Source organism: Amblyraja radiata, chromosome 10 (assembly GCF_010909765.2).
Source record: "Amblyraja radiata isolate CabotCenter1 chromosome 10, sAmbRad1.1.pri, whole genome shotgun sequence".
Taxonomy (NCBI): Eukaryota; Metazoa; Chordata; class Chondrichthyes; order Rajiformes; family Rajidae; genus Amblyraja; species Amblyraja radiata.
Genome location: NC_045965.1, coordinates 22,905,546 through 22,933,474, shown reverse-complemented (window position 1 = coordinate 22,933,474; position 27,929 = coordinate 22,905,546). Strand labels below are relative to the sequence as shown.

Sequence of the window (27,929 nt, the reverse complement as noted above, 5' to 3'; positions counted from 1 at the left end):
AGGGTGGGGATGTGAGGTGTGAATAATAAACAGTAATTACATCCCAGAATATTTGGAGTTGCAAGGGGCATGAAAATATGGGCAAGATTAGAAATACATTGGTAAATAAAGTCAGAGAGACTGAAGCTTTGGGAGAACAATGGTGAACAGCTCTGGGGTAAACCCACAGATTGATACAGACAGAGCAGGTCAGGAGAAACAGCAGTGAATAGGTGTAAGAGTGAATTCACTGATCTAACCTGCACTCACAGATCAGATGACTACCACTCTGCCCTGGTTACTCGTTGAACCACTGGGTTCCTGGTGTTAATTGCTGCCTCTGTCAAATGAAAGACTGGTTGTTGTGCTTGACCTCAGAGGGAACACATGAGCGGGTTTCTGAAGTGGCTGGAAGATCATCGTTTGCAGCATTTCCTGAAGACAGACCTGTACCTTCACTTCATTTTGTGCCAACTGTTGCTGGGCATGACTTTGCCCGGTCTGGCAGGTGAGTGCGGCCCAAACATTTTACCTGCTGCAGTCTAAACAGTTCCATACATTTTACCCAGTCATTGAGTCATACAGAACGATAACAGGCTTTCATCCCAACCTGCCCATGCCGACCAAGATGCCCCATCTATACTACTACAACCTGCCCAGGTTTGGCCCACATCCCTCTAAACCGTTCCTATCTATCAGCCCTCACCACCCTCTGTGTGAAAAATACTTTGTGCATTTACCCTATTTATTCCCCTGATGAGGTTATACACCTCCATAAGATCAACCCTCAGCCTCCTGCACTCCAAGATATAAAGTCCTAGCCTGCCCAACCTCTCATAGAAACATAGAAACATAGAAAATAAGTGCAGGCCCTTCGAGCCAGCACCGCCATTCATTGTGATCATGGCTGATCGTCCCCTATCCATAACCCGTGCCTGCCTTCTCCCCATATCCCTTGACTCCACTAATAGAAACATAGAAAATAGACTCCCTTTAAGTCAGGGCCTCGAGTCCTGACAACATCCTTGGAAATCTTCTCTGCACTCTTTCCAGCTTAACGGCATCCTTCTTATAGCAGGGCGACCAAAAGTGAACACAATACTCCAAATGCGGCCTCAGCATTGTCTTGGACAGCTGTAACATAACACCCCAACTTCTATACTCAATGTCCTGACTGATGAAGGCCAATATGCTGAAAGCCTCTTGACCACCCTATCTACCTGTGATGCTACTTTCAAGGAACTATGTACCTGCATTCCTAGTTCCCCTGCTCTCCAACACTCCCCAGTCCCCGCCATTCACTGTGACGGTCCTGCCCTGGTTTGACTTCCCAAAATGCCACACCTCGCATCCGGATTAAACTCCATTAACCATTCCTCAGCCCACTTGCCCAACTGATCAAGTTCCTGCTGTAATTATTGATATGATAACCATCTTCACTATCTACGATACCATCCACTTTGGTGTCATCTGCCTTCTACCTTCTCATCCCAATCGTCCATATACGCCACAAACAGCGATGGACCCAGCACCGGCCCCTGAGGCACATCACTAGTCACAGCCTCCAGTGAAAAACAACCTTCCGCCATCATCCTCTGCTTCCTTCGATGAAGCCAATTCTCTATCAAGTTGGCCAGCTCTCCCTGGATCCCATGTGATCTACACTCCAGAGCAGGTACCTTATCAAATGTGTTCCTGAGTCCATATCGACAACATCTATGGCTTTGTTCTCATCAACCTTTTTGGTTCTCTAACATCTCCACTGTAGCAGAAGGAGCCGACATCATCCCTGATGTCCTCTTGTTTACGAACTGCCCTGTCTGCCCTCTCAAGAAGAATTAATTGCATGACACTATTTTAAACAACCGAGGAGTTCCTCTATGTGTTTAAAAGGGAACTGCAGATGCTGGTTTACACCAAAGATAGACACAAAATGCTGGAGTAACTCAAGGGATCAGGTAGCATCTCTGGAGAAAAGGAATAGGTGACGGTTCAGGTCGAGACCTTTCATCAGACTCCATTTGTAGTCCTCACAGTATATGTAATCACTAATTGGCTGCTGCAACCCTGCATTATAACACTGGTCACATTTCAAAAGGACCACTTGGCTATGAAGTGCTTTCGGCTGTCATGGACAGCACTAACTTAGTCAAAAATAAGTCATGGTTTCTTTCTTTCTTTCATTCAGAATCCATCTGATAGGACAGGATGGGGATAGATGGATGCTTATTTCTTCCATGCAGTCTTGCGCTCTCTCACTCACCCATGCCAATACACACCTCCTTCACAATGAGCTTTTACTTTCCATAACTACCTTGGATATGGCAACTTATTAAATGCCCACTGGAAATCGCTGTTGGGTATCAGTTCCCCGCAATCCACCGCGCTTCAAAAATCGATGGTAAATTGGTCAAAAGTAATTTTCCTTTCACAAAACATTGTTGACTTTGTCTAAATGACTTGTTTTCAAGCGTGTCTCTACTATGTCTTTAATTCCAACCTCTAACATTAAACTCTAACTATCTCTTTATCTCTTTATCTTTCTCTTTCTCGATCTCTCTTTCTCTCTTTCTCTTTCTCTCTTTCTATTTCTCTCTTTCTCTTTCTCTATTTCTCTCTTTCTTTCTCTCTTTCTCTCTTTCTCTCTTTCTCTCTTTCTCTCTTTCTCTCTTTCTCTTTCTTTCTTTCTTTCTTCCTTTCTTTCTCTCTTACTCTCTTACTCTTTCTCTCTTCCACACAAACTTCTGACCTGTCACTGGTGTTCCTGCAACAAAATGCTTTTGCTCCCTTTGGAATATTTCTCTCTCCTTGCAAATATCCCTCTCATTGTCTGTGCTGCATCTTGACTGACTGAACCTGTAACTTGATTTGCCTATTCACTTTAACTCCCTCTGCTCCATACTGTTTGAAATGCCCTCATTTATTTTTAAACTACTCATCTTGAATCCATTCTGCTCTTCCTCAAACTAAATTGGAGAGTAAGTTTCCACTTGTGGGAGAACTAGAGACCATAGCCTCATTATAAAAGGACGTACCTTTGGAAAGGAGATGAGGAGGAATTTCTTTAGCCAGAGGGTGGTGAATCTGTGGAATTCATATTCATGGAACAGCACCTCATATTCCGCTTGGGGAGTCTGCATCCTGCGGGCATGAACATTGAATTCTCCCAATTTTGTTAGCCCTTGCTGTCTCCTCCCCTTCCTCAGCCCTCGGGCTCCTCCTCCTCCTTTCTCCTTTCTCCTTTCTTCTCCCCGCCACCTCCCATCAGTCTGAAGAAGGGTTTCGGCCCGAAACGTTGCCTATTTCCTTCGCTCCATAGATGCTGCTGCACCCGCTGAGTTTCTCCAGCATTTCTGTCTACCTTATATCATTGGGGTTGAGGGAGAAAGATTGATCAGCCCGACAGATTGCATGGCGGAGTGGACATGATGGGTCGAATGGCCTCATTCTGCTCCTATAACTGATGAACATGAAATATAAAATCACCCACTTTATGACTGCAGTCACATGGAGATTACTTCACTGTAAAGTCTTTCATTTTGACTAAATACACAATAGCAGGTCTGGAACCGTCTGCCCTCTGGTTGGATCCAGGACCTGCTGTTCTGAGAATTTATCTCCAAAACACTAATTTTTCCCTATCCAGACTGCCTTTGCCCAACTGTCATTCTGCATGGGGATTAAAATTGTCCAAGATTATGACTGTTCCTTTCCGACTAGCTCCTGTTACTTCATCCTTTATACTCTGCCTGACCCTGTGGTTACTGTCAGGGCCCTGTACGCCAATCCCATAGGTGACCTCTTGCCTTTATTGGTTCTCATCTCCACCAACCACTCACTCCTCCTTGTCATCAGAACTAACATCATCGCTCTCTATTACGCTAAGATCACAATTGATTTTGTTTTGGGATAAAGCTGCACTTGGAGGTTTGTATCTTGCTCTTGGGTTTTCCTTCCTGATCCCAGCTTCCTATTTGCAATGTTTCTGTTTCACAGCACCCAAATATGAATCCGTGCCTAAGGAATCGTCGGAATCTCTCGAAACATTGCAGTTCTCTGAAGACAGCGTGTCCTCTGATTCAATAAGCTCTAAATCACAGGAGTCCAGCACCCAGCTGGGCCATGAGGCGGCCAAGGGTGAGTACCAGAATTTGGGGTTGTCATCCTGGTTGTTCTGGGTTTGGGGCAGCACGGTGACGTAGCTTGGGAGTTGCTGTCTTCCAGCGCCAGACACATGATTCAATCCTGACTACGAGTGCTGTCTGTACGGAGTTTGTACGTTCTCCCCGGGACCATGTGTTTTTTCTCCGGGTGCTCGGGTTTCCTCCCACAAAACAAAGACGTACAGGTTTGTAGGTTAATTGTCTTCGGTAAGAATTGTAAATTGTTCCTTGTGTGTAGGATAGTGCTCGTGTACAAGGTGGTACAACTGTAACATAATGTCATGACTTTTATACCCAATATCAAGGGTATTCAGTACCACTACTGGTGAAGGACAATGTACCAAAAGCCTTCCTTCACTGTCACTGGGTCTAAATCCTGGAACGCCCTCCCCAACTGTGGGAACACCTTCACCAGAAAGACTCCAGTGGTTTAAAGAAGATAGGTCACCTCCAATTTCGGAGAAGTCATTAGGGATGGGCAGTAAACACTGGCCTTGCTACAAACAGCCAGATCACAATAAAGTGAATGAACAAAATTAAATGTGGGGACTCCTGTATGTTGCTACGACATACTGATTCACGGTTCACCATGCCAAGTTGTGTAATTGATCCACTGAGCGCTAGACAGAGCTCTTAAAGATGGCGGAGTTAAGGGATATGGGGAGAAGGCAGGAACACTGTACTGATTGGGGATGATCAGCCATCATCACATTGCATGGCGGTGCAGGATCGAAGGGCCAAATGGCCTTCTCCTGCACCTATTGTCTAAAAGGCTTGCGGGGTGCCAGCTCCCTACTCCTGCCACAAACTCTCATTTTGTTCCAGTAGAAAAGGCACAGCCGAGCAAGACATGGGACCAGTGGCTGCTGAAACGCTGCATCGGGAGCGTGCAGGGGATGAGGCGCTTTCGATCATTTCTCATGGGGACAACTGGTAGGCGAATCCCACAGGATGCAATGATGGGAGGAGGTGCCGATGGAAGCAGGCCCCAACACCCTAGGCAGTCTTGTTCCCGTCGTGTGCGTGCCTGTGCGTGCGTGTGCGTGCATGTGCGTGCATGTGCGTGTGCATGTGCGTGTGTGTGCGCTCGTGCGCGTGTGTGTGCCCGCGTGTGCCTGTGCGCGTGTGTGTGCGTGTGTGCCCGGCGCATGTGGGCGCGCGCGCGTGTGTGTGTTCGCGTGTGTGTGTGTGCGCGCGTGTGTGTGCGCGCGTGTGTGTGTGCGCGTCCGCGTGTGTGCGTGTGTGTGCCCGCGTGTGCCTGTGCGCGTGTGTGCGTGCGCTCGTGTGTGTGCGCGCATGTGTGTGTGTGCCCGCGTGTGCCTGTGCGCGCCCGCGTGTGCCTGTGCGCGTGTGTGTGTGTGCGCGCTCGTGTGCCTGTGTGTGTGTGTGCGTGTGTGTGCCCGCGTGTGCCTGTGCGCACCCGCGTGTGCCTGTGCGCGTGTGTGTGTGTGCGCGCTCGTGTGCCTGTGCGCGTGTGTGTGTGTGCGCGCTCGTGTGCCTGTGCGCGTGTGTGTGTGTGCGTGCGCTCGTGTGTGTGCGCTCGTGTGTGTGTGCGCGTGTGTGCCCGCGGGTGCGCCCGCGTGTGCGCGTGTGTGCGCGTGTGTGCCCGCGTGTGCCCGCGTGTGCCTGTGCGCGTGTGTGTGTGTGCGCGCGTGTGTGCGCTCGTGTGTGCGTGTGCGCGTGTGCCTGTGCGCGTGTGTGCGTGCGTGTGCGCGTGTGTGTGTGCGTGCGCGCGTGTGTGTGCGCGCGTGTGTGCGTGTGCGTGCGCATGTGTGCATGTGTGTGCGCGCGTGTGCGCACGTGGGCTACTCGCTGTGGTTTGTTGCTGGAGTTTAGAGCATTGCCCCGCAATGACAGGATGTTGATGTGTTGTGCAGGAGCAGAGCTGGCGGAGTTCTGGGTGAGGGTGGAGAGGATGCTGAAACTCAACGAGATTGACGTCAACCAGCGAGACCAGTACTTTGCTCAGCTCCGCACGTTACAGGCCACTCACCTGCAGGATGGGTCTGTCGTGATGTCCACCTGCGGAGGTTTTACAGGTGAGGGGTTGACGGGCTCTGAATGGCAACCAGTCAGATGGAATGAGTCGTCCTACATCAAAAGCCGCGGTGCCAGCTAGGTCACTCGTGGATTATTTTCTTTGTTTCTGGCCCTCGGTATACTCCATGTTACTGCTACATGCTGCGGCAGTCTCTGTGAGCAGCAGATAGACACACAAAGGCTGGAGTAACTCAGTGGGTAAGGCAGCATCTCTGGAGAAAAGGAATAGGTGACATTTCAGGTCATCTTTCTATTCTCTTCTTCGTACTCAAGGGCCCAACCATTTTCTAATACATCTGTGCCTGTCCAGCAATAACACTTCCACCTCTGAATTGGAAGGCTGTGCTATAAATCTTGCTCCAGACACTTACTTTTTTTTGGTGTCACTTCAGTCCCATGCTGACAGAATGCAACACTGTCAGATGTGCTGTTGTTTGTTGTTTTGTTAAACTCGGGACATAACTTCTTGTTTAGATGGATAGGTGCCTTTGGCACAGTTTTACAAGAAGTGGGATTTTTCTCTCTGTGTTCAGGCCTACTTTCTTCCTCACCACTGCAGGCAAATTAGATTCAATGACTACTTATGTCATCCATGATTGGAGGCTTTTGCCAAGTAGAATTTCTTGTTGCAATTTTACGTTTTGCGGCATTTGGTGTCCATTAAAGATCTTTGTAACTGCACGTGAACCTTTGCAAATGGGACTGGTTTGGATGGAGTAAGTTGGTCAACGTGGACGGGCTGGGCCAGTTTCCATGCTGTATGACTGTGACTTCATGGCCATTCCTTCTCTCCAGAGATGCTGCTTATCCAGCTGAGTTACTCCAGCATTTTGTGACTCTATGACTTTATGCGTTTTTTAATGAATCCGGAATTCCATCCCAGGGAAAGGACAATTGGTAATGGCAGGCTGTGGGCAACACCACCACTATTTACCCTCCTTCTGACTTCCTCACTTAAGTATTTTATTTTCAAATATTTGCCTACTTTCTAAGTTTCATCTCCCAGGTTGCCCCTATTCATGCTATTAAAAGTTCCCCTTTGCCGCAGTTGCAATCGAAATTTTTGTCATCAGCGGTATTGCTGCCGTTCCAGTCATGTGTGACTCCTGGAAGAACATTAGTACTGAATCTGACCCTGTAGTCACCCCTCTTTATAGTTCCCACCCTCCCCTATCTCTACACCCCCACTCCTGGATGTTTCCCTTTCAACTTACTGACATTTATTTTTGTTCTACCTATATCTTTGCACTCTTTCCATTTACCTTATCTACCTCACCCCATTCATTTCATTTCTCCATTGAAACCTACACATTCAGATCCTACGTTTAACTGTTAAAGCTCTTACACAGAATGCCTAGAAGTCCCGTGGCCAGCGGTAGACTCTGTAATTCAGAAGCCAACTGATTGTTTTAGACAGAGTACTATACAATCAACTTCACTCAACCTCACTCAACTTGAATGTCTCCAAGACTTGACCCTGTCAGGTTGTCACAACTTTCATTGTTTGCATTAATTGTTCTTGTTTGTCTTCAGCCTGTGTGCTGCTGCTCTTGATTCATGTCGCATGCGGCATCTCTGATGGTCTCCACCAAGGCTTCTGTTTACCGCACTTCCCTTGCTTCTATTCCTGGTGGACAGGCTCATGTCTATCTTTTCACCCTTCCTGTGCTGTTCAAGGCTGTTAATTCTCACTCCGTTGCTCTCTCTTCCTTGTCCACGGCTTTCTTTTCACCCCTGCCCACTTCACGGCCCACCCAGCTGTGAACACGTGGAGAGCAAGGATAGGGCAAGAGAAGAAAGCGACTGATGTGCAATCAGGTCAGCTTTTCATTTTTAAATCAATGACTTGGATGTTGGTGTAGGGAGCCATGTCTCCAGGTTTGCTGATCAGTGGCACATAAAAAATGGGCAGTGCCGTGCTGGCCATGGCGGGTGGATCTGAGAGGATGCATGAGTGTTCAGCCGCTCTCTGGTAAATGCCTTGGCCACACTGCATCTCCACGATGAGCTGGTGAGATCGGTCAATCTGTTCCATTGCTGGACTCCAACTGAGGTTTATTATGGGAAGACAGACTGACTGCGATTCCAGTGGGGAATCCGCTCTTCCGAACTGGACACATTGGAATCTCCATTCATCTAAGTCGAGAATCACAAGCGATTAGGAGGTAGGAGGCACGTTATGTTTCGAGTGTAGAAACAAAGAACTGCAGATGCTGCTCAATACACAAAATGACACAAAGTGCTGGAGTAACTCAACAGGTCAGGCAGCATCTGAGTCTGAAGAAGAATCTTGACCCGAAACGTTACCTATCAGTGTTCTATAAGATGCCGCCTGACCTGCTGAGTTGCTCCAGCACTTTGTGTCGTTTTGGGTAAGTTAAGTGATATTTTTTTTAAACTTATTGTATATTACTTTAATTTGTTTATGTATTATGGTATTTTTAAGTTTTAAAAGACAATGTTTCTAATTATTAACAGAAATTCTAATGCTTTTAAATGTCTTTATCAGAAATATTTTGTACTTAATGGCCTTAACAGCTTTATCAACTTTACACCCTGTCAGAGAGGGCCAAAGCATTCCAGGAGTATAGCAGACCTGACATGAAGCCATCTCAGATGCAATGGTCCTTTGGCTTGGCTTCCCATAGACCTGTGAGTTTGTCTGATCCGTGTTTCTTTCTCCTCCTCGTTGAGAAGATATTTCATCGTCGAATGCAATGGAGCTCTATCGAACCAGGAGGGATTTCATAGTGAAGCTACAAAAGGGGGTCCTGGAGAAGCTGAAAGGGTACTGGTTGCCCCGCTTCCTGATGCACTGCAAACGCAACCTGAGAAAGCTGAACGGGTACGATGTTGTCAGCCGGGAGTATCGAGAAGAGATATCACATGGAAAGGTCACAGAAGACAACTCGCCCTACCCCATCCCAACAACGAGCATCAAACGTACAGAAGGCATCTCCTGGCCCTATTACACCAAGGCTCACAAGCGTCTCCTCTGGAAGCTGCCCTACTGTAAGACCAAGCACGTGAAGATCACAACGACACCGCAGCCTCCAACTAAGGAGCGACGGAGCTGCGGCCGAACCCAGCCAAAGGCAACTGCCCCCAAGCCCACTCCACAGACTCTGTCCAAACAGGAGGAGCCAGTGTGCCTTCCTCAGCCACCAAGGTGGGTCTGTTCATCATCACCAAGTAGAGATAAACAGATGAAGAGCATACAGGGTCTGGACACCATCCTGAAGCGAGACTGTGCTATCCCACTCATCAAAGCCCCTTCGATGCTCCAATGTCAGAGGTTTCCGGAGATGCCCCTGCAGTTCAGGTACCTCCACTGGGCCTTTAATGCAGACCAGCTGGCAGGAGAACCGTTTGCATCTTTCCTGAGGATGAAAAAGAACCTCTCCCATCTCTCCTACCTGCTCCTCTGGCACGACATGACCAACTTCTTGAACGTTGTGTTGAGTGTGAAGGACAGAGCTGGGTATCTTCTCAGGAAAATCCTGGGTCAGAAGATCATTGAAGTGTACTTGACTGAGAATAGTAACCAGTATGCCAAGCTGCAGGTAGAAACTGCTCAGAACCTCAAGACCCTTCTCCCCTCGGGTCAGGTCATTCCATGGATATTCACTGCCCAGAAGGAGATCTGTGAGGTGAGAGTTGACTTTGTTGACTTTGGTTTAGTGTGTCCTTGTGAAGAAGGAGTTGCGACTAGTGTAGAGAGTGAGCAGCAGCAGCACTAAGCTGATCCTGGGAAGAATTGCCTGGAACAACATATGATGAGCGTTTGTTGGCACTGGGCCTGTACTTGCTGGAGTTTGGAAGGATGAGTGGGGACCTCATTGAAACTTACCGAATAGTGAAAGACGTGGATAGAGTGGATGTGGAGAGGATGTTTCCACTAGTGGGAGAGTCTAGGACCAGAGGCCATGGCCTCAGCATAAAAGGACATACCTTTAGAAAGAAGATGAGGAGGAATTTCTTAAGTCAGTGGTGAATCTGTAGAATTCATTGCCACAGATGCCTGTGGAGGCTGTCAATGGCTATTTTTAAGGCAGAGATTGACAGATTATTGATTAGTACGGGTGTCAGGGGTTGTAGGGAGAAGGCAGGAGAATGGGGTTAATAAGGAAAGATAGATCAGCCATGATTGACTTGATGGGCCGAATCACCTAATTCTGCTCCTATAATGAATTTATGAACATCACGCTGTGTGAAGACACAAGGACAGTGCAGAACAAGAAATGTGTTACTCAGGTCTGGCAAGAGTAATGTCAGCAGACATCCCTGTATAATTGGCAGCAGCTGTTTTTCCCTGGCTGGGATGATGGTTATAATGAACCAGAGTTGTGAGTGTGGAAATCTCTGCCTCAGAGGGCGGTGGAGGCCGGTTCAACAGAGAGCTAGATAGGGCTCTTAAAGATAGCGGAATCAGGGAATATGGGGAGAAGGCAGGAACTGATTGGGGATGATCAGCCATGATCACATTGAATGGCGGTGCTGGCTTGAAGGGCTGAATGGCCTACTCCTGCACCTATTGTCTATTGCCTATTGTCTATTGATAGAGGTTTCCTTAGCCAGGTGATAGTTACATGCATTTGGGATAGCAAAGCATAAAAAGGTTATCCAGTTTACTAAAACCGCAGCACCCCACAAGGTGCAGTTTTGTTAGTGTAGGAAGGAACAGCAGGTGCTGGTCTAAACCGAAGATAGATACTATTGCTGGAGGAACGGTGGTGCAGCGGTAGAGTTGCTGCCTTACGGCGCTTGCAGTGCCGGAGACCCCGGGTTCGATCCCGACTATGGGAGCTGTCTGTACGGTGTTTGTACGTTCTCCCTGTGACCACGTGGGTTTTTTCCGAGATCTTCGGTTTCCTCCCACACTCCAAAGACGTACGGGTTTGTAGGTTAATTGGCTTGGTAAATGTAAAAATTAGCCCTAGTGTGTGTAGGCTAGTGTTAATATGTGGGGATTGCTGGTCGGCGCGGACTCGGTGGGTCGAAGGCCCTGTTTCCATGCTGTATCTCCAAACCAAACTAAACTAAACTCAGCAGGTCAGGTAGCATCTCTACTCGGGACGGAATAAACCAGGTTTTGGTTTGGGACGGGACCCTTCTTCAGACTCTGTTCCCAGTATGGGTGAAGCAGAAACAAGCTCATTTCTGTGGTTTCTGCTCCTCCAACAGATACTCCTGGGAACATATGACGATTTTCTGGATCAAGAGGATATGAACTTCCTCAATCTTGCGGTAAGACATTTGCAAATCACCGTGCTGTGTCCACCTCCATGGGTTTTAATGCTTAAGATCATGCAACCACATGACACCAAGGGCCACAAGGATCGAGATGCAAGTCCCTCTGAGCACCACTGCATTCCCAATCATCCGCAAATGTAGCATGAACAATAGAAAAAAAAAGCATATTATTGTAGATCTCCCTCTTTTTCCGAACAAGATGTCCAATTTCCCTTGAAAACCAGGGCTCTTTCCAATTTTTACTGTTTCCTTTCAACCGAACAGGAACATAAAGATTCTGTACTCTTAAAATTTCCCCTTTAAATGTCCTCCATTTCTCTTCTATATCCTTTTGTTTTATGGGAAGGATGTAGAAGAGAAATGGAGGACATTTAAAGGGGAAATTTTAAGAGTACAGAATCTTTATGTTCCTGTTCGGTTGAAAGGAAACAGTATAAATTGGAAAGAGCCCTGGTTTTCAAGGGAAATTGGACATCTTGTTCGGAAAAAGAGGGAGATCTACAATAATTATAGGCAGCATGAAGTAAATGAGGTGCTTGAGGAGTATAAGGAATGTAAAAAGAATCTTAAGAAAGAAATTAGAAAAGCTAAAAGAAGACATGAGGTTGCTTTGGCAGGTAAGGTGAAAGTAAATCCAAAGGGTTTCTACAGCTATATTAATAGCAAAAGGATAACGAGGGATAAAATTGGTCCATTGGAGAGACAGAGTGGACAGCTATCTGCAGAGCCAAAAGAGATGGGGGCGATATTGAACAATTTCTTTTCTTCGGTATTCACCAAGGAGAAGGATATTGAATTATGTGAGGTAAGGGAAACTAGTAGAGTAGCTATGGATACTATGAGTTTCAAAGTAAAAGAAGTACTGACACTTTTGAAAAATATAAAAGTGGATAAGTCTCCAGGTCCTGACAGGATATTCCCTAGGACATTGAGGGAAGTTAGTGTAGAAATAGCCGGGGCTATGACAGAAATATTTCAAATGTCATTAGAAACGGGAATAGTCCCCGAGGATTGGCGTACTGCGCATGTTGTTCCATTGTTTAAAAAGGGTTCTAAGAGTAAACCTAGCAATTATAGGCCTGTTAGTTTGACTTCAGTGGTGGGCAAATTAATGGAAAAGATACTTAGAGATAATATATATAAGCATCTGGATAAACAGGGTCTGATTAGGAACAGTCAGCATGGATTTGTGCCTGGAAGGTCATGTTTGACTAATCTTCTTGAATTTTTTGAAGAGGTTACTAGGGAAATTGACGAGGGTAAAGCAGTGGATGTTGTCTATATGGACTTTAGTAAGGCCTTTGACAAGGTTCCTCATGGAAGGTTGGTTAAGAAGGTTCAACTGTTGGGTATAAATGCAGGAATAGCAAGATGGATTCAACAGTGGCTGAATGGGAGAAGCCAGAGGGTAATGGTGGTTGGTTGTTTGTCGGGTTGGAGGCAGGTGACTAGTGGGGTGCCTCAGGGATCGGTGTTGGGTCCTTTGTTGTTTGTCATGTACATCAATGATCTGGATGAAGGTGTGGTAAATTGGATTAGTAAGTATGCAGATGATATCAAGATAGGGGGTGTTGTGGATAATGAAGAGGATTTCCAAAGTCTACAGAGTGATTTAGGCCATTTGGAAGAATGGGCTGAAAGATGGCAGATGGAGTTTAATGCTGATAAATGTGAGGTGCTACACCTTGGCAGGACAAATCAAAATAGGACGTACATGGTAAATGGTAGGGAATTGAAGAATACAGTTGAACAGAGGGATCTGGGAATAACTGTGCATAGTTCCTTGAAGGTGGAATCTCATATAGATAGGGTGGTAAAGAAAGCTTTTGGTATGCTAGCCTTTATAAATCAGAGCATTGAGTATAGAAGCTGGGATGTAATGTTAAAATTGTACATGGCATTGGTGAGACCAAATCTGGAGTATGGTGTACAATTTTGGTCGCCCAATTATAGGAAGGATGTCAACAAAATAGAGAGAGTACAGAGGAGATTTACTAGAATGTTGCCTGGGTTTCAACAACTAAGTTACAGAGAAAGGTTGAATAAGTTAGGTCTTTATTCTCTGGAGCGCAGAAGGTTAAGGGGGGACTTTATAGAGGGCTTTAAAATGATGAGAGGGATAGACAGAGTTGATGTGGATCAGCTTTTCCCTTTGAGAATAGGGAAGATTCAAACAAGAGGACATGACTTCAGAATTAAGGGACAGAAGTTTAGGGGTAACATGAGGGGGAACTTCTTTACTCAGAGAGTGGTAGCGGTGTGGAATGAGCTTCCAGTGGAAGTGGTGGAGGCAGGTGGGACTAAGGGGAATATCATTTAAAAATAAATTGGATAGGCATATGGATGAGAAGGGAATGGAGGGTTATGGTATGAGTGCAGGCAGGTGGGACTAAGGGGAAAAAGTTGTTCGGCACGGACTTGTAGGGCCGAGATGGCCTGTTTCCGTGCTGTAATTGTTATATGGTTAGTGCTGGACGCTGTCTCAGCAGGTCAGGCAACATCTCTGGAGAACATGGATAGGTGATGTTTCGGGTCATGAACCTTGTTCAGATCCATTAGTCAGTCCGAAGAAGGGTCCTGATCAGAAATGAATGCAAACTATCCATGTTCTCCTGAGATGCTCTATGACCCGCTGAGTTACTCCAGCGCTTTGTTCCTGTTTTTGTAAACCAGCATCTGATATTCCTTATTTCTCCCAAAACTGGTTGTTTATAAAGTCCTGTGCATATAAGATGAAATTCTTCATCCTTGTCCTAATTAAGGCTGGGGCCAAACCAAATGATCCAAGCAGCTGGACACAGTGCAAGAATCTGCCACCACGTGTGGCAGACACAGAGGACCTGCACATCAGGAGGATGGCCAGGTCGATGCTACTGAACCAGGCCTGCACCGCCATCGGCGATACCGACAAACTGACCGATGAGGAATGGATGCTGCTGGTCTCTGAGGACACCACTAATCTCGGCTCCATGAAGATGGTCATAAAGGCAGCGGCTGAAGATATGGGTAAGGGAGCTAGGGAGATGGGTGGGGTGGGGGGGGGGCTGGGGATAAACTTTATTTTCTCCTCTCCGTTGGAAGGGAATAATCCATAGACATTCAACCTCACCCCTACCCTTACTGTCGGTCTTCTTCTGATGTTCTGTGGCATATTTCCATTGGCCGAGTTCCCCAGCCAAGGGACTAAATTTCCAGAACAAGCCTTGGCAATGATAGTTACAAGACGAGGCATCTTGCCCAGATCAATTGTTATTCCGTAATGCAGATAAAAGCGCATATGTAAGTGACCATCAACAAGAAACCATTATATTACATCTTCCTTTCTCCTCTGAGGGGGAGAGTGAATTGAGTTGAGTTTGAGGTGAGTTTAGTTTTTGTCACGTGTACCGTGGCACAGTAAAAAGCTCTTGTTGCGTACTAATCAGTCAGCGGTACGACAATACAAATTACAATTGAGCCATCCACAGTGTACAGATACATGATAAAGGGAACAATGTGAATAATGTTTACTGCAAGATAAAGCCAGTAAAGTCCAATCAAAGATAGTCCAAGTGTCTCCAATGAGATAGATAGCAGTACAGGAATGCTCTCTAGTTGTGGTAGGATGGTTCAGTTGCCTGATAACAACTGGGAAGAAACTGTCCCTGAATCTGGTGGTGTGTGTTATCACACTTCTGTACCTTTTGCCTGATGGGAGAGGGGAGAAGAGGGAGTGTCGGGGGGGGGGGGGAGACTCATCCTATGTGTGAAGTTCTGGGTCTGAATTACATGTAATAATAAACTTGACTTGAATCTTGTTTAAGAAGGAACTGCAGATGCTGGAAAATCGAAGGTACACAAAAATGCTGGAGAAACTCAGCAGGTGCAGCAGCATCTATGGAGCGAAGGAAATAGGCAACGTTTCGGGCCGAAACCCTTCTCAGAGCCTTGTTTCAGACGCTGAAGAACGGTTTCGGCCCGAAACGTTGCCTATTTCCTTCGCTCCATAGATGCTGCTACACCCGCTGAGTTTCTCCAGCATTTTTGTCTACCTTTGACATGAATCTTGCTGTGCCCAAACTGTCTGCCTTGATTTCATCAGTCTGTAATCTATTTTCAAGATCCAAGCAAGGCAAGGGCTGGCTCTCATTGCCTCACTTCTTCTCACCTTGACCACAAAATAAACATCGTGAGGTGGCTTTCTTCCCCTGGGGGAGCGGCACTGACATTTACCCCGAGCCAGTTCCAAAAATGTGTATCTTCCCTAAACACCTAGGTGGGGAAGAAGCACAGCACAAGATAAGGCTATGTGATCATTAGGAAGCTGTGGGCTCTGTCTGGATGTGCCTAAAGTGAAAGAAGCCCCTTTTACTGCCTCAGCACCTCCCAACATGCTGCACAGTCAGTGAGAAACCTTTCAAGCATGGTAACAAACCATAAAGTAGGGAGGAAGTTTTTGCACAGCAAGTTTCAAGTCAAGTCAAGTCGGGTTTATTGTTATATGTACAAATATAGTGAGGTATAATGAAAATCTTCTTTGGAGCAGTATCACTGGCACATAGTTGCAGTTAACACATAAAAACATAAACTATACATTAGTGTGAAATTATACACAAGGTGTACAAGGCAATGGAAAAAAATAGATAGTGCAAAAATAGAAGGCATTAAAAAACAAGCGCATGGTAATTCAAGAGGTGATCTTCTATGTTTGGTTCCCAAGGTAAGATGAGGATTGTACGAGTCGGTTCCAGAACCTACTGGTTGTAGGGAAGTAGCTGTTCCTGTACGTGGTGAAGTGGGGCTTCAGGCTTCTGTAGCTCCTCCTGATGGTAGCAATGAGAAGAGAGCAGGTCCAGGATGATACATGCTGCCTTCTAGAGGCAGTGCCTGGTGTAGATGCTTTTGATGGTGAGGATAGACTGGGCTGAGTCCACCAATATCTGCAACTGCCTGTGTTTCTGTGCTTTGGAATTGCTATGATGCAAACAGTCAAGAAACTACAAACAGCATTGTGATAGTAATCATGGATAGGACTCACAGATGCTCGCTCCTTCAACAAAATGCGTAGCAAGCAACTGCAGATGTTGGTTTAAACCAAAGAGAGACACTAAAAGCTGGAGTAACAGAGAAACTACCTGCCCAACTGAGTTACTCCAGCTTTTTGTGTCTGTTCCTTCAACAATATAGTTCTCTAACTTTCAAACCTAAAGGTCAAAGTATCTAAACAAAGTGATGGCAGACAAAGGTGACATTGTCATCTTCAATTATCAGGACAGAAACTAAAGGCGACTCCGGATTGTCAAAGCTGCCACAGCCAGCCATAAAAACAGTTTTTATCCACGAGTAGTTGCTCTACTCAACAGCCAAAAATCTGTAGCCTCCCTTTGATCTGGTATATTGTTGGTTCACATGCTTGATCAATGGTGTTTTATCATTAATGTTTTATTATTATTAATGTTTAGTGTTTTCTGAGTCATTCGTAACTGTCACTGTATGTCATGTTGTTACTTGTGGGCGGAGCACCAAGGCAAATTCCTTGTATGTGAATACTTGGCCAATATACTTACTTACTTACTTATTAAATGGCATGGAAATGACTGCTAGAAATATATAATTATGACTGTGGAAGGTTGCTTTTTGGACTAGAAGCCTGTGACTAGTGGTGTGCCTGTGGGTTCAGTGCTGGGCCCATTGCTGTTTGTCATCTGTATCAATGATCTGTATGAGAACATGATGAGCATGTTTGCAGATGACACTCAAGTGGGTGGTATTGTTGGTGGTTGTCAAACATTTCAGCAGCATCTTGATCAGTTGGGCTGAAGAATGGCGGATGGAATTTAATACAGGGAATTGTGAGGTTACATTTTGGGAAGACTGACATAAGCAGTGTTTATGTATTGCCCGGAACAATAACAATGGAGTAAGTAATTAAACAGTAACTTGATAATTAACTTCAAACATGGTATATTACCCTACACGTAAGATGCCAGAACGCATGCGCCTAGGTTAACAGTTCAGGGCGGTTCATCCCCCTCCCTGTAGGGGGGAACTGCAAAAGAGGAAAGTCAACGGTTAAATATTGATAGAAGAACAATGAAATTATTTCCTTGCCGCCATCCTGCCCGGTACTGGTCAACTGGCCGATGCCCCTACTGGGCCGCCGCAGGGGGGGGGGGGCTGTTTCTATCCGGGTATCGTTGTACTCAGCGGCTCGAGGGGACGGTTGGCGGTGACGTTCCCTGTTACTCAATGCATTGGTTCATCTACTGGGTCGACAACAGGAGCCATTTCTGTAGCTTCATCGGGTCTTTTGTCAGTTTGACAACGTATATGATCCAAAAGCCGTCTAACAGCTCTCCCGTCTGTCAGTTCTAGTTCTGCCACTTGACTATTACACTGCCGGACAATGGGCTGGTTGCCAGTTTTGTGTGCAAGTTGAGTGTAGACTTTGTCTTCAGCCCTAAACGTTCGTAGTCTGGCGAGAGTATCGTAGTTTTGTTTCATGGCTTCCTGTTTGTTGCTAATGCATTCCTGGACAGCCGGCTGGAGGAGACCTGATCTGGTGCAGAGAGTCCACTTGAACATATATTCGGTGGAGGATGTGCCTGTTAATTCATTTGGAGTCATTGTAAGCATTCTATGCATCAAATGATACCGGCCAATGAAGTGCTTTTTAAGTGTCATCGCTGTTGTAAAGAGGAAACAAGCCTGATCACAGCAGCAGAATTCTGCTAACTTTTTTTAGTGATTTGGAGTAAGGGATAAATACTAGCAGAGGATCAAACTCCCTGGAAAATTTCAAAACAGCGCCGTGGGATCTTTTATATCAATCTGAGAGGACAGATATTCATCACAACCTCTGAATTACAACACATCTGACAGGGCAGAAGTCCCTCAGAACTTCACTAGAGTGTCATCCAAGATTATGGACTTTATGCTCTGGTGTTGATGAGCCCATAATCTTCTTCAGACCACAGTATTCAATAAGTTTTGCTGCCTTTTTTTTAAGCTGACCGCTGATAGTACATGTGTAGGTAGGAACTGCAGAAGCTGATTTACACTGAAGATAGACACAAAATGCTGGAGTAACTGGGTGGGTCAGGCAGCATCTCTGGGAAAAGGAATAGGTGACGTTTTGGTCTCGACCCGAAGCGTCACCTACACCTTTTCTTCAGAGATGTTGTCTGACCCACTGATCTACTGCAGCATTTAGTTCCTTTGTACTAATAGTACATAATTACTAAGATCAGCAAGAGCAACCACCAGAAATTGAAGTCATTTTAATCTATTTTTATAGATGGAAACTCACCAGAAACTTCAATTGAGGAAACAGGGACTAAAGTGGAGACAGGAAACCAATCCCAGTGAATGGGATCTTGGTGGCTGCTTTTGATCCGTCTCCCGACTAAAATAAACCGGTTCATGGGTTTTCAGTTGGAAAAGTTCAATAAACACAAGGCCTCGTTCCCCAGTCACAGTCTCTTGAGTGTTTTTTGCTAGACTCAGCTCATTCACTGCCAGTGTATCAAAGCAGATTCAGTAGGAGCTAATTTCACCAGGCTACCCGCTGAGGCTGTCATTAGAGGCAGACTTGGAAGCCACTGATTCAGCAGCTGCTCTGAGCCTTTTCCTGGAGATTTCGTCCCAGTATCTTGGCCTGGATAGTGGATGTGTAGAGGATGGTTCCACTGGGAGATTCTATGACTGGAGGTCATAACCTCAGAATTAAAGGACGTTCTTTTAGGAAGGAGATGAGGAGGACTTTCTTTAATCAGAGGGTGGTGAATCTGTGGAACTCTCTGCCACAGAAGGCTGTGGAGGCCAAGTCAGTGGATATATTTAAGGCGGAGATGGATAGATTCTTGATTAGTACGGGTGTCGGAGGTTATGGGGAGAAGGCAGGAGAATGGGGTTAGGAGGGAGAGTTAGATCAACCATGATTGAATGGCAGAGTAGACTCGATGGGCTGAATGGCCTAATTCTACTCCTATCACTGATCTTATGATCTTTCTTCTGTTTCTTGATGCAAACTTGATTATGTTCACTCTGTGTATTTTGTGAAAACCAGCTTGATCCTCAGAATGTTTTTTTCTGCCATAATTATCCAACCCTACAAGGGGGACTCTGCCTATGAAGTTGTCCTAGTTCTTTGGCCTGTGCTGAAGCTGATGTGTGTCCAGGATGTGACCTTGGCGTCGACCCAGATCTTAAGCTTAATCAGAATCAGAATCACACTTTATTCGCCAAGTATGCAACATGCGAGGAATTTCATTGGCCAGGTCAGTCATACAATTAAAAGTAACAGAAAACTCAAAAACACATTTTAACATGAACATCCACCACAGTGACTCCTACACATTCCTAACTGTGATGGAAGGCGAAATAAAGTTCAAGTCCTTCCCTTAGTTCTTCCTCGGTCGTGGGCCTCGAGACCCTCGTTGAAGGGACGATCTTGACTCCCGTAGCCGGCGGCGTTCGGGCCCTCCGCATCGAGGTGATCAGCTCCCGCATCGGGGGGATGTCAGCTCCCCCGCACGGGGCGATCGAACCTCACGTCGGGGCTGGTCAAACCTTCTGCAGCGTTGGAGCTCCCGACTAGCCTCACCAGAGACTGCGAGCTCTTGATGGTGATTCCGCGGTGGGAGCGGTGGGAGCGATCCCAGGCAAGGGATCAGCTCCGATGTTAAGTTCGCGCCCCACAATGGGGCTCACGACAGTCCGAGGAGGCTTCCAACTCCATCGATGGTAGGCTGCAGAGCCCGGAGAATGTGATCCGAAAATTGATCACATCTCCGGCAAGGTAGGAACTTGAAAAAATGTTTCCCCCGATCCCCTCCCCCCTCCCCCCACATAAAACATACCGAAGAACATTAAAACAAAAACCTTTAACAAACTAAAAAATAACAAAAAGAGGGAAAAGACAAACAGACTGTCGGCAGGGCTGCCATCTCCCTGGCGCCCCTGGTGGTCTTTGGTCCAATTGCAGAATTAGACTCTGAATTTAGGCAAACTATACCACCAAGATGGGACAAGACAAATGTTATATTGTCCCTCTCTCCTCTCAGCCCTGATGCAGGGTCTCAACCCTAAATATCTCTTTGCCTCCATCTCACCTGCTGAATTCATCCTGCAGTATGTTTTTTACTCCAGATTCTCTTGTGTCTCCAGATGCTGTAATGTATTTTGTCCTGCTTTCTTTCCTTATGTGACATCCTTTTGTCTCCTTTTCATCTCTAGCCTTCATTTGCCAATCTCCCCCCCTCCCCCCCTCTCCTGTATCCACCCATCCTAAACCACCCCCTCCCCAAGTACTTTCCCCTGCAACCACAGGAGAGGTAACCATCCATCTCTTCCCACCTAAACCACTTTAATTCCCCTTCCCATAATGACCTTTCTGTCCTGAGCCTCCTCCACTGCCAGAGTGAGGCCACATGCAAACAGGAGGAACAGCTCCTCATATTCTGCTTGTGAAGTTTACAATCCAACAGTGTGAACTATGAATCCTCCAATTTTAGATAACGAACCTACAAACACAACGCCCCGCCTTCCCTTTCTTCCCTCTTCCTCCCCTTTTCCCCACACTCTTTCCTGTGCCCCACCTGGAAGTGCACACATGTATCCCTTTCCCCTTCTCTTTCACACTTTCCTCCTATATTCCTCCGGTTTCACATTTGGTGCCTTTTCTATCCTTATCTCTTTATCTCACACATTTTGTCTTTTCATCTCTGACTTTTGTCGCACAATCTGCCAGTAAAACACCTCTCACTTGTATCCACTGTTCACTCGCCAGACATTGTCCCACCACCACCACCTCTCTTTGAGATTTCTCCCCCTTACTACAATCAGTCCGAAGAAGTGTCCCGTCCCGAAATGCTGCCTTTCCACAGATGCTGCCTGACCCGTTAAATTACTCCAGCATGTTGTTGCTTTAAAAATATATATAAACCAGCAACCAGCGGATCATCGGGACAGAGCTACCAGCCTTGGAGGGCATCTACCACACGCGGTGCCTCAGGAAGGCCCTCAGCATCCATAAGGACTCATCACACCCCTGCCACGGTCTGTTTCAACTACTTCCCTCCGGCAGACGTTACAAGGCCTTCTACGCCCGAACCTCCAGACTCAGGAACAGTTTTATCCCAAGAGCTATAGCGGCTCTGAACCGGCCCTAATGAGTGCCCCCCCACCCACCCCCTTTGGACAGTCTCCCTCAGATGGTCACGTCAATCAATTCATCTTGTTTATTTATGTATTGTATTTATTTACCTTTCTTGTACATCAGTGGAGCTGCACACTAAATCTCGTTGCACTGACGTGCAATGACAATAAAAGATATATTATTATTATTATTATTATTATCTGCAGTTCCTTGTCTATCCAGAAGACAAAAGAAGCTTGCTAAGGGTGAGTGAAGGGAGTGGCTCTGATAGGTAATGTCAGAATGGCCACGGGGAGTAAGCTGCGGGTCACTAAGTGAATGAGAGCATTTGGAGAATAAGAACATAAGCAAAATAATGTAGACGAAAGAATGCAGAGCAGCAGGACATGCCTGGCATGTGGGCATTAGTGGGAGGAGAGGGAGAGGGAGAGGGAGAGGGAGGAAGTCCTGTCCAAGTCACCACCTCAAGCTGATTCCTTCGCTCCAACCACTATATTGAGCATTTATTCCCTGCACAGCCCCATGGAAAAAGGCAATGTGCTGTCGGCAGAAGTGTGGGCTGTTTAATCAGACTTGGTTGATTCTTCTTGCCTGTATGGACACAGAAGAGAGAGTAATTAGAAAACAAGATTGGTTATAACTCAGGCCCGACTCTTCATTGGTGGCACGGTGCTTTTGTGCGAAATCTCTGGATATCAACCATGCACCTGGCTGCGGGGAGAGAGGAATGAATCCTCAAAGATGCACAAAGAATAGCTGGACACGGTCCATCTCGGGTACTGACCTCCCCACCATCGAAGGGATCTACAAGAGTCGCTGCCTCAAAAAGGCAGCCAGCATCATCAGAGACCCACACCACCCTGGCCACACACTCATTTCACTCCTGCCATCAGGGAGAGCCTGAAAACGGTAATGTTCAGGAGCAGTTTCATCTCGACAAGCAACAGGCTATTAAGCACGACAATCTCTAAATATGCTCGGAACTACAGAGACTTGGGCGTGGGCGTGCACATCTCTGAAGATCTTTCCTGGTCCGAGAACACTAATGCAATCATCAAAAAAGCACATCAGCGCCTCTACTTCCTGAGAAGATTACGGAGAGTCGGATTGTCAAGGAAGACTCTCTCTAACTTCTACAGGTGCACAGTCGAGAGCATGCTGACCGGTTGCATCGTGGCTTGGTTCGGCAATTTGAGCGCCCTGGAAAGGAAAAGACTACAAAAAGTAGTAAACACTGCCCAGTCCATCATCGGCTCTGACCTTCCTTCCATCGAGGGGATTTATCGCAGTCGCTGCCTCAAAAAGGCTGGCAGTATCATCAAAGACCCACACCATCCTGGCCACACACTCATCTCCCTGCTACCTTCAGGTAGAAGGTACAGGAGCCTGAAGACTGCAACAACCAGGTTCAGGAATAGTTACTTCCCCTCAGCCATCAGGCTATTAAACCTGGCTCGGACAAAACTCTGATTATTACCAACCACTTTCTGTTATTTGCATTATCAGTTTATTTATTCATGTGTGTATATATTTATATCATGGTATATGGACACATTTTATCTGTTTTGTAGTAAATGCCTACTATTTTCTGTGTGCTTAAGCAAAGCAAGAATTTCATTGTCCTATACAGGGACACATGACAATAAACTCACTTGAACTTGAACTTGAACTTGGGGGCATTAATTTTGTCTTTGCACTATTATTGCTTGTTTATTTATTTGTTGTTTTTTTAATATATATTTTCTGAACTTTCTTTGTTGATTTATGGTGTTTACAGAGTACTCTGTTGTGTATCTGTTTACTTATCTGTTGTGCTGCTGCAAGTAAGAATGTAGTTGTTCCGTTTTGGCACGTATGACAATACAACACTCTGGGCTCTTGCTTCTTGGCATTCTGACGGGCTCCAGATCAGTAAGATGGCACATGGATGCTGGGCCTGAGCTGAGGGAACAACCCTCAGTCGCAGGCTACAACTGTAACTTGTTGCTTGTGCAGGGATGTCAGGCAGTCTTTCAGCTGTGCCAACATCTAGGTCATAGAGTCAAAGAGTAACACAGCGTGGAAACAGGTCCTTCGGCCCAACTTGTCCACACCGACCTATATGTCCCACCTACCACCATTTGGCCCATATCCCTCTAAACCTGTCCTATGCATCTAGGTGTGTGGCCGTTGCTGGTGACCTGGTGCCCAGTGAAGACTGGGCCAATTGAAGCTTGCCGCCATTCTGTGGAGCTCAGACACAATCTGATGGAGAAGTGGAATCCATCACGTTCCTGAATGACCTCTTCCCATTCCTATATCCTGGGTATCTAAAGACTAGCCATTTCATTCCTGTGCGACTCCAGAAATGTGTCACTCACTGACCTTGTGCTCCTCTCTGTCCACATCCCACGCCACCCCTCCCCACAGAGATCAAGAACATGACCTTTGAGGAGCTTGCACTGAAGCATCCAAGGCTGGCAATTGAGGAGCTGAGCAAGAGCTTTCATCGATATTTCAAGAAGTTGGTTCTACTTGGTATGTATGGGTATTGTTAATAGTAATTCTCTGGGCACTTGCCCCCCAATCCCATCCCACACTGCTTCACGATTTAAGGACATGTGACATGGAGTTTGTTCACTCTACCATATACCTTCTAGCATCCACTGTCCAGTGGCGCAGCGGTAGAGTTGCTGTCTTACAGCACCAGAGACCCGGGTTCGATCCTGACTGCAAGTGCTGTCTGCGCAGAGTTTGCACATTCTCCCTGTGACCGCGTGGATTTTCTCTGGGTGATCTAGTTTCCTCGCACACTCCAAAGACGTACCGGTTCGTAGGTTAATTGGCCAAGGAGAATTGGTCAAAAGGAGAAATAACAAGATGGTAAAATGCAATAGAATGATTGGGTGCTTGAAGTTGGCAATGGCTGGCGCTATGTGGGAAGCAGGGTGGGGGCTGAGAGCAGCAAAGATGAAGGTAGTGCCTGGAAAGAGGGCAGGCACTCTCTCTAGTGGGAATGTCTTTTCATTCTGAGCAGTTACCCCTTCACCTGAAAGTCCTCTCCTTCTCTAAAGCTTTGACCTCTCGTGGGAGCATCAGGTCATTCAGCTAGCTCTGAGCTAGCTCTGCCAGATCATGGGCAGTCTGCATCTTGCTCACCTGCCCACAGTGCTAACAATAACCCTTAATCCTGTCCACCTCTGCCTCTGTTCCTACAGGTCTGCTGGATAAAGAGGTTTTGCGGGACCATCTGTACTCAAAGCTGAACGTGAAGGTTATGAAAGTCGGGAAAAAGATCTTAACAAGACCCAAAATAGTTCCCAAGTAAGCCAGCTTCACTGCAGATATGGCTCACTCAGGATGCCACAGATAGAGCAAGGCTGGGTACATGATCTACACAGGGGGTAGCGATCACAGCTGTGTTGTGGGGCTGCCCATGTTGTTTCTCAATGGAGCTCCCAAACCTGTGGTCCATGCCGCGTGGGTGGCATGGTCAGTGAAGAGTTGATCTCTCGCTTGAGTGCAGTGCAAAAGCAACCTCCTGTGAACTGACAACTCCATGTGAGTTTGGGGCAGGGTGACATAATAGGATAAACTCCTACTGTATTGTTGTTGCATAGCACAGTGTTAACGCTGCCTAAACTGGGGCAGTGCGGACCTGCCCCAAGAGTCTTTGACGGAGACAGTGAAGAGGGAGTTTTACCCCCCTATCCAATTAATCTATGTACAATAAATTGATATTGCTTTTCTAGTTCCAGCAACCCTCTACTTACACTACGCACAAACACTATGCACACTTGCACATGTTCACTTAATCTACCAACTGAAGTGCAAAGTACTGCAGGAAGTCAGCACAATAATAAAACACTGGGTACACACAGCAGGTCAGGCAGATCTCTGGAAAGCAAAGCAGCGTTTACCACTGAAAGGTCATTGACCTAACATACTTCATGCATTTTGCACCTTTACGGACATCATGCAGCGGTAGATTTGCTGCCTTACAGCCCCAGAGACGCAGGTTCGATCCTCACTACGGGTGCTGTCCGTATGAAATTTGTACATTCTCCCCGTCACTGTGTGGGTTTTCTCCAGTTTCCTCCCACACTCCAAAGACATCGAGGTTTGTAGGTTAATTAGTCGCGCGGATTCGTTGGGCCGAAGGGCCTGTTTTCCATGCTGTATCTCTAAACTAAACTGAACTACATTTACCCACCACTGCCAGGATTTGGAGACTAACCGCGGGGGATTTTGAAGTGGATTTCGACCATCTCTTAACTTTGACTTGGCAGGAGACTGACAGATGTGCTGACGGACACAACGGGATTGCATTTCTTCCAGAGGTTCCTGGAAGCCTATGATGCTGACTTTCCACTGCAGTTCTGGCAGGCCGTAGAGCACCTCCAAAACCTCACCACTCTAAACGAGAAGCGACTCTATATCAACTGGATGATGAAATACTTCTTCAACCAGAACATCCATCCAGGTGGGTGCCACATAGAGACTAGAGCCAGAGAAATCCTATCCAAATTCTTCCAGTATGTCCGGAGAACATTTGTATTTCTCAGGCAGTGAGTGAGTTATAGATGGGCGCCTAATCAAGGCATTTGGATGGGTTAAATACAGAACAACCTATTCTATGGATTGAGTCACCTAATAGAAATCAGTGGGATATATATATCTGGAATAATTGGACAGGCTAGAATCTAATCAATGCTGCATGCATTTCGTCAACGCGATATCATATACAGGTACTTGGTTGGTGTTTTATTGAGCATTTGGACTGTTTATATATAAAGTAACAGTAACTAGGGATTAAGTCAGATGCTAAATTTAATTGAGGTTACAAAGTTCGTCATTCTCTACGGAGATATAATTTATTGAGAAATTGAGACTTTTCAGAAGATTCTTCTGTGACTGCAATAGGAAATTAAGGGCAGTACCAAATTGAACGAAATGGCATACAATATTGAAAGAATCTGGGACTTATTGAGAGATTTTAAGGAAGCTAATAAATAATTACTAAAACGATAATGGGAGAAAAATGTAAATTCTGACAATAAACTGGCAAGAAACATTAAACAGGAAGAACGTGTATTTATATTGTAATCACCAGCGCAGTTAAAATGTTGGTCTCCGTAGACACAGATTGAGGAATTAAATGGAAAGAGACTTTGGAAAAATATTTTCTACGGTGGCAGACTCTGAAAGCAATGAAAAATAGCAGAAAATTCAGGAGCAGAAGTGGATCTTAAAAGAGACTGCAGTGATACTGAAGAAGGGTTTCGGCCCGAAACGTTGAACATTTCCTTCGCTCCATAGATGCTGCTGCACCTGCTGAGTTTCTCCAGCACTTTTGTCTACCTGCAGTGATACTGGATGCTTTGATAGTGATTTTCCAAAGTTCCCTAGATTCTGGAAAAGTCCCAGCAGATCATAACTGCAGCGGGGATCATGGCAGAAGCCTCCTCTTGCCGATCCCTGGAAGCGACGACACGATGCACTGTGTAACGCGTCGGGCGACAATTCTGTCAACATGTTCAAAAGGGAACTGCAGATGCTGGAATATCGAAGGTACACAAAATTGCTGGGGGAACTCAGCGGGTGCAGCAGCATCTATGGAGCGAAGGAAATAGGCGACGTTTCGGGCCGAAACCCTTCTTCAGACGGTCACGGTCATGTTGGATGACGACAGAAGCCAACAGCGAGCTGCATCGTCTGACACACGAGCGAACGAACAACTGCAGCAGCAGGGCTGAGAGGAAAATGGAAAGCAGAAACTGTAGTCTAGTTATAGAAGCAGCCACAGGGAAAATGGTGGAATCCATTATTTAGGAAGTAACAGCAGGAGTACAAAAAAATAATGCTAACAAGCAGAACCAACAAGGCTTTATAGTGGGGAAATCATGTTAGACAAGTTTATTGGAATACTTATTGGAATAGAGGGGTATGGGCCACACGCCCAGACTAGTGTAGATGGGGGATGTTGGTCGGTATGAGCAAGCTGGGCCAAAGGGCCTGTTTCCACACTGACTGTATGATTTTGAGGATTTAACAAACAAGGGGAATCGCTAGTGGATTTCCAAAATACACATGATAAGATGCCATGCAAATAATTCCCACGCATGGTTAAAGGTTATGGCACTGGGGCAATATAATAACATGGACATGGACTGGTTGAGTAACAGAAAACAGTGTTGTAACAAAGGGTTATTATCAGGTTGGCAAGATTTCTGTTGCATAGGGGTCAGCACTGAGACTTCCACTACTTTTCAGCAAAAAACATAAATCTTGGAATCTCAGCAGGTCAGGCAGCATTTGTGGAGAGGATCTGTGGATCTATACTTGACTCCCCCCCCCCCCCCCCCCCCCCCCCCCCC

At 46.2% G+C, this 27,929-nt stretch overlaps 1 protein-coding gene across 1 annotated transcript in view; it reads left to right on the top strand.

Annotated features, from left to right (window-relative positions):
* The window catches only part of LOC116978117 (regulator of G-protein signaling protein-like), a 34,245-nt gene extending 8,121 nt beyond the window's left edge, over positions 1-26,124 (top strand). Inside the window, exons 5-14 of the mRNA XM_033029140.1 lie at positions 358-487; positions 3,976-4,116; positions 4,968-5,075; positions 6,020-6,181; positions 8,880-9,832; positions 11,367-11,429; positions 14,198-14,441; positions 23,983-24,090; positions 24,771-24,876; positions 25,842-26,124. Of these exons, the coding sequence (XP_032885031.1) occupies positions 358-487; positions 3,976-4,116; positions 4,968-5,075; positions 6,020-6,181; positions 8,880-9,832; positions 11,367-11,429; positions 14,198-14,441; positions 23,983-24,090; positions 24,771-24,876; positions 25,842-26,124 (2,298 nt within the window). The remainder of the gene's footprint in view (positions 1-357; positions 488-3,975; positions 4,117-4,967; positions 5,076-6,019; positions 6,182-8,879; positions 9,833-11,366; positions 11,430-14,197; positions 14,442-23,982; positions 24,091-24,770; positions 24,877-25,841) is intronic.
* Positions 26,125-27,929: the final 1,805 nt, after the last annotated feature.